The sequence below is a fragment of the Micrasema longulum genome, unplaced genomic scaffold (genome assembly GCF_059751315.1).
Source record: "Micrasema longulum isolate JH-2025_06_02 unplaced genomic scaffold, ASM5975131v1 h1tg000112l, whole genome shotgun sequence".
Taxonomy (NCBI): Eukaryota; Metazoa; Arthropoda; class Insecta; order Trichoptera; family Brachycentridae; genus Micrasema; species Micrasema longulum.
The window spans coordinates 52,357-59,656 of NW_028277318.1; the positions used below are offsets into that span (position 1 = coordinate 52,357).

Genomic DNA, 7,300 nt, shown 5'->3' on the forward strand with positions numbered 1-7,300 from the left:
ATTGTATAAATAATAAACTCTGCACATAGCTGAATTACAAACACTATGTTACCATTTCTGATCTGTCTTAATCTACCCACGATATTGATTAGTTGATCAAATCAAAAATGTCATAAACAATTCATGATTTATTTGGCATGTTAAAAAATAATTTATTCAAGAAAATATCATAAACAATTTAAGTGATTAAATGTTTTCTTATTTTAATAAAAAGAATAAGGGACATGACTAAAAACATGTGATTGATTTGTTATTGATTATTGAAAATTTAAATATTAAAAACGAATGTATATATTTCTTTTTGCACTTTACATAATTTACATTTTGCAATTTTTAGATATTTTCGGTCTATCTGCTGCAAAATAGATTGAAAAATAAAATTAAACGGGGTTTTATTTTTTTTTAAACTTGAAATAATATTTACTATCGGGAAAGAGAGGGTTACGTGGGAAAATAAAAAAGAAAGAAAATATAAAATAAAGAGTAAAAATATTATTGTAATAAAAAAAAAGTATTTAAAACTTTTTAATATTTATTGAAAAAGTAAGACATTTACTTATATTTTTAATTTACTTCACATGTTAAAATTCATTTTTAGGAAGTTGTTTATAGTTTTAAAAAAAAAACAATTTTAGGTTTTGTGAATGAGCGTAAATAATACAATTATTGTTAGCATTTGAAATATTTATTTGAAATGCAAATGATTACATTACATAATATACTTAATAATTATTATATAAAGCTTATGACATAAAAATTATTTAGTTATATGTCATGTATCTGGGAGTAGCTGAGAACTTAGCATAGGATTTGATGACTTTATTTACAGCTTCCAGGAAATCCTTCTCGGTAGCGACCTTCCTCCTCGCTCTGATGGCAAACATACCAGCTTCAGTGCAGACAGACCTGAGTAAAAAAAAAACAATACTCATTACCAAATTTTTGGGAAATTATGGATCAATTAATCAAAATAAATTTGTGATAAAATGGAATCAGGTATAAACTGTAAACAACAAGACAGTATAATCATAAAAAAAGAGATATCAATTTATTCCACTTGTCTTGTATTTTTACATAAAAAACTAATTTCTCTCAAACAAATTTAGTACACCGGGGCCCGTATTACAATGGGAAGTTAATATTTATCTTCAATTTTATCTACAAAGTAAAATTCCGTTTTCTGTATGAAAAGCAGAATATCCATACATTTTTTTCTTTTAAACATGTTCAATTTTAGGTTACCGATGAAGATACTCCAAATGTTTATGAAAATATACTCATTTTCGTACACAAATATCGGTTTTTCTTTATAGACAGTCGAAGATAACTCTGTTAACTTCCCATTGTAAACGAGGCCCAGGGAAATCTATTTTAAAACATAATATCTCACAAAAAATTGTTTTTTTCTTGAAATTAACTATTACGTTTACCGTTTTAGGTCTGAATTTTATTTATAATTTTAAAATTATTTAACATTCATATTTAATGAACACTAGATCACAAACTAATAATAAATCGATCAAGTTTCTGAAATATATGTTTTTATCTTACAATACATGTTTATTCTTCAGAGTAATAATTTGCTCCCGCTTAAAAGATCCCGCCTAAAGCTCTATAAAAAAATGTTTGAAATTTTTGGTTTGGTCTTTAGTTTAACAACAAACAACCTGTTTCGGTGTGAGCTTGCAATTCTCAGTACCTACGGCCTGTTGTATTGCTATAAACTGTAGCTAACTTTGTGGTTGATAATCATAGAATGATTTTTGTCCATATGGGCGACTCTATTAGCCAGTGGCGTATTATTACTCTGAGGTTTATTTAATCGAATTAGTTTCATTTTAGTGAAATAAAATAAATACTTGGCTTAAAAGTCATATTTCTGACAAGAATTTGCTCTAAAACAAACCAACCAACCAGAAGCCAAATTTCAAACTAAAAAAACCTTTTCCGTGTTATGCTGACTAATTAGCATAAAATACAGGCATACTTAGGGATACCAGTAATTAAAAAGTGAACTCGCCGCTTTTTAATTTCAGAAGGTACTGGAGTAAATAAATCTTACATTTTGTGTATATTCATATACATAATATACACAAAATTGAAGTGATTTATTTTACAATATAAGGCATTTAAATATTTAATAATATCTTATAGTATTTAAGTATTAGATAAAGTACGTATGTAAAGGAAAATTTTGCATGATTTTGTTATTGCATAACCTGCACGAATTGAAATTATCAGACCATATTAATGAAAACTGTACTATTGGAGGGGTTGTATTACTGCAGCCCGCAATGGAATAACTAAAAAGCTTGCCTCGCACACAAGCGTTCTGGGTTCAATTCCCATGAGATTACAATAATTAACCATTTTTTTTTTTAGGCTTAATGTTCTGTACTGTAATTCACCACTATAACTGGACCTCTCGGATGGTTAAATTTTAAAATAAATAGATACAGTAATAATATTACCTGATCTCAGCTCCAGTAGAGTTCGGACAGAGGCGAGCGAGCAAGTCAAATCGGATATCGCGCTCCACACTCATGGACCTGGCGTGAATCCTGAATATGTGTGTACGTCCCTCCAGATCGGGGAGACCAAATTCCACCTTACGGTCAAGACGGCCTGGTCGCATCAACGCAGGGTCAAGTGTGTCGGGTCGGTTCGTCGCCATGAGAACCTAGTTTTTTTTTTAAATAGATTATTATAACTTTTAAGGAAGATTATCTTATCTATTTATTTAAATGTACAATACAGCACTACTGCCAATTACAATGTACATAAATTTTATTATTAGGTAATTACAAAAACATGTTTAAAAAAAAAAGGACAATAGTTAAGGTCTAACATATAGTCCATAAAAACAATTGTAAAACGAATAAGTCACTAATACATATTATGATACATAGTTAGAGAGGGAGAGTCTAAAGCTGGTAATCCAAGCATGGAAAAGATCCACCTCTCTCGATAGGCTATTCAACAGACCAATAATTCTCCCCACAGGCATCATCAACGGTAAATTTGCCCTGCATTCAGGAAGAACAAATGGTATGTGTTGCCTAGCTCTTAAATAGTTGCTCGGTACATATAATTTAATGCCCTCCAAAATGTTGGAATTGTAAATGAACCCGTTCAGAAGTATAAAGACCATCATAAGTGCGGCAACGCTCCTTCTGGCCTGCAAACTTGTGATAGCAAGCATACCTAAAAGGAACAATACTGGGTACTGCAATGGGTAGTATCCATACTCTCTCATGTAGAGGTAAAGAAGAAACTTTTTATGTGTAAACTCTAGGAGACTTCTGCGTTTGGTTTATTATAGATCAAGAACTGTTATATTCATGTAGAGCAAAGATGTTATGAAATGTACAAAACACAACTTTATTCTTAAAAGGTAATTAAATTAATATTTTATGCACTATGAAATGAACGCAGCCGATCACAAAAACATGCAGCGAATTGTTTCAATATAATAAAATTAGCTTCTAAAAATTAGACACTAAAATGGTAGGTATAATGTTAATATTGACCATATCTGAAGCCACTTTTTTCGGTTAAATCGGTCATGTGCATAATTAATTTAAAACAAATATTTGTCATTACCGAATGTTCATTCTCATGTTTGAAATACATTTTGCAAACCTTAATATTTCCACGAGGATCGAATCCATCCAACTGATTAATAAGCTCCAACATGGTACGCTGAACTTCATTATCGCCTCCCGCTCCATCATCAAACCTTAAACAAGGGGCATAGATAATATCTCCAGAAACGTAATGAAATTAGTTAGCAATGAATAATAATAATTATAATTATGGATAACTTATATAGCGCCATTTTCGTAATATAATACCTCAAGGGCGCTTTACAAAGTGATTATATAAAGATATAAATTTAATTTTAACTTTTTAATTTAAGAAAAATAATGTACTTTTTCATACTACTTTTCCACCACATGTTAAGAATTTATTCAAATGATTTAGAGAACAAGTGGGTTTTAAGTTTCTTCCGAAACATCACTTCACTCTCACAGTTTCGGATTTCTGCTGGGAGAGCATTCCATGCCGTAGGGCCTGCGACCGCAAATGCACGTTCGCCGAATTTAGTGCGCTGTTTGCGTAGAGGCATAATAACTTTTCCTTTCGACGTAGATGTAGCTGATCTAAGTGTAAGACGTCTGTCAGCCAGTTCATCTGGAATGCAGAGCTCCCTTAGATATTCTGGAGCAGAGCTGTGCAGTGACTTATACATAAGCCAACAGAGTTTGTATTCCACCCTCTGTGGAAAACGTAGCCAGTGCAATTCCCGAAGTAGTGGAGTGATATGACTGAATTTAGAGATGAATGAATGCGGCATTGAAAGCCCCGCCCCACCCACTTACCCGGATACTTTGGAACTTGTGGCCTCTTTTCAGATCAGCACAATATGTAGCAAAAACTTTTTTTTAAATTATAATTTAAATGATAATGAATGGTAAATTATATATCTTTTAATTCTTTATTCATTTTGGGATTTTTTTAGAAATTTTATTTACTGCTTTCAATGCCCCTATCGCCGTCAGAGCAACCGAAGTATATGTAGTTAATTTTTCAGTCACCCTCAATCTAATTTTCCCGATTCTGACAGCGATAGGGCATGTTAGTTCATTAGCTTGTTAATAAACCGGAAAAAACAAGTCCAACCGGGAGGGTCAGAACCATCACCACCACCCCTTCACCGACCAAATAATTCAATAAAAAAACTGGATTGAAAGTTTACCTGGCTCCGCCGATGGCATCAATTTCATCAAAGAAAATTAGGCAAGCCTTTTTGCTACGAGCCATCTCGAAGAGTTCTCTCACCATCCTGGCTCCCTCTCCAACATATTTTTGCACCAACTCGGATCCTACACAACAGAGATTCATTAGTACTATAGATATTTTGGCATGTCAAAAAAAATACTAAAAAATAAGTCCTTGAAAAGTTTCTTGAAAAATAAGATAATTTATCTAGGATGACAGATACAGATTTTTTAATCAAAATATTTATTAATCTAACTGCTTACCAATAACCCTAATGAAGCATGCATCCGTTCTGTTTGCTACAGCACGAGCACAGAGTGTCTTTCCTGTTCCAGGAGGCCCAAAGAGAAGAACACCCTTCGGTGGCTCAATGCCCAAGTTAACAAACTTCTCGGGCTGAAAAATTAAAAAAATTATGTTGGTACTTATTCCATTTTCATATATTAACTTTAAAATCATTTGAGTAAGCAATTATAATCTCTAAGTAGTAAAAATACTTACATGAAGCAATGGAGTTTCCACAACTTCTCTCAGTTTCTCTATTTGCTCCTTACACCCGCCAACATCGCTGTAGGTTACATCGGGCTTATCTTCTACCTGCATCATGGTCACAGTTGGATCTATCTTGGGAGGGAGAGGGATGTGGATTTGGTACTTGTTTCGATCCACTCTAAAATTGCAAGAAAAAAAAAAGCATAAATTGCTTCCTTTGGCATTGGATATCACAATAAGGGAACATTGTTATAAATAAATAAAAGTATATCGGAAAATGAAAAAGTTAATTCATCCTATACTCAGTTTATTTTGTTTTGAAATTGAAATGGAGTTTTGTGAAACTTGTGATAGTGACGGAAATGTGTGTTTAATCAGTTCATACATTTTGGATTTAAAGCGTTCTGGCAGTTTTTACGATGATGTTACAAAAGCATAATATTTAACAAAAGGAGGCGCGTAATTTTGACATACAAATAAGTTAAAAAACGGACTTTATTATTTTGAACTTGTAAACAAAGTTATCGGCCACTTCAGGTATTCAATACTTGGCTTGTAATATATAATATAAATTTAGCATTTATTTGGATATTCGATGTGGCTTAGGTAATTTCAACAATAACTACAAGGCAACAACATAGTGATTCAAACTAATGTGACGAGTGAAGGAAACTGTTTGGTAAGATATATTACTTAAATAAAACATACTTTTTTTTCTACTGCCTACCCTAGTTTAAAACTCTGTGCAAGCGACTGTATGCATGTGTATATAAAATAGCTAAATACATCTTTTTCAATTGACATTGACCCTGTACAAAATAATAGCAGGATAAAAATGAAATCTGACACTGTCCTTTTAAATCTAAACCACAGCAATATTAGTACAAGTCGGAAATGTATTATGCACCCATAAAGTTATATATTTATAATTATATTCTCCTGGCATATAAAGAGAAATTTGGTACAAACAATAAATACACACGCATTGATTATAATAATAAAACTAAGCTTACCCAACTCTCATCCCTTCCTCGATATCAGTCGGTGCAACAGAATCCGCCAAATCAACCACAAACTTGGCAAATTGCTTAACGTTAATTATATATTTTGGATTATCAGAGTCAGCATTGATTATTTTAGTACATCTGGCCACCTAAAATTGGAAGAAAAACAAAGACAAATGAGTATCAAACATTTTAATGTTTTCATAGAGTAAAAATATTCGCAGATTCATTTATTTTTATATGTGCTAGATAAGTTACCTGTAAAGGTTGTTCGTTTTGCAAGGTCTGTTTATCAGCGGCCAAGTCCCATAGAGCAGGAGGAGCCAATCCCGTATCAGACTCCTTAATACCAGTTAATTCGTTCACAAGTTTTATGACTGTTTGGATGTCATCTTCTATAGCTTTTATGCTCTTCGTATACTGACCTTGGCCCTGTAATTAAATCATTATTGAAATTGTAAAAAATTCATCAGAAAAACCTTTTTGTAAACATTGCAACTATATAAGGTTTTTTGGTCAGAATAAATACACTTACATATGATTTTAAAAGTGCTATATCACCTTCGTCGAGAGCTGAAACAAACAAAAATTGGCAGATAGTACAAAATGCGGAAAATACAAGACAAAATTCTGAGTTTTAGAATTAAAATGCACAAAATGTGGGCTTACATTTTATTTCCTTTTCTGGTTCTTCTTTAGAATCGGTTTTGATTTTCCTCATATCATCTCCTAAATGATCAGGCATCTTGCTATTTGCAGAGCAACAAATCGACAAGAAATAAAAATCAAATTGACAAAACTTAAAACAAAAGCTATGTATCTCAATTCACTAAAGTGACAAGTAATATTAATATGTAAGATTACAGGCAAATTTGACATTGACGTGAAGTTGTTGCAGATGACCATAGAGCAGACCACAGACACTGTCATTACTGACCTAGAGAATGACCATAAATAATTTTTCTTCATGCTTATTAGTTCGGAGTTGGAAAAAGCATATAAAAAAATAAGAAAAATGTTTT

The 7,300-nt window shown here is 32.1% G+C and overlaps 1 protein-coding gene across 1 annotated transcript; it reads right to left on the bottom strand.

Moving 5' to 3' along the window:
* Positions 1 to 669: 669 nt before the first annotated feature.
* Positions 670 to 7,209, bottom strand: Rpt1 (26S proteasome regulatory subunit Rpt1). The gene is made up of 10 exons (XM_088238620.1): positions 6,948 to 7,209; positions 6,814 to 6,851; positions 6,537 to 6,710; positions 6,288 to 6,427; positions 5,284 to 5,452; positions 5,046 to 5,178; positions 4,760 to 4,886; positions 3,643 to 3,739; positions 2,472 to 2,680; positions 670 to 906 (listed from the first exon to the last, which is right to left on the bottom strand). The coding sequence occupies exons 1-10, from the start codon at positions 7,021 to 7,023 to the stop codon at positions 762 to 764; spliced, it is 1,308 nt and encodes a 435-aa protein (XP_088094746.1). The 5' UTR covers positions 7,024 to 7,209; the 3' UTR covers positions 670 to 761.
* Positions 7,210 to 7,300: the final 91 nt, after the last annotated feature.

Excerpts from the sequence above, each read along its gene's own strand:
- Rpt1 (XM_088238620.1), bottom strand. The coding sequence starts at position 7,023 with ATGCCTGATCATTTAGGAGATGATATGAGGAAAATCAAAACCGATTCT. Across the intron at positions 6,852-6,947 it reads ACCAGAAAAGGAAATAAAAT|CTCTCGACGAAGGTGATATA; the intron begins GTAAGCCCACAT and ends TGTTTGTTTCAG. Across the intron at positions 6,711-6,813 it reads TAGCACTTTTAAAATCATAT|GGCCAAGGTCAGTATACGAA; the intron begins GTAAGTGTATTT and ends ATTTAATTACAG.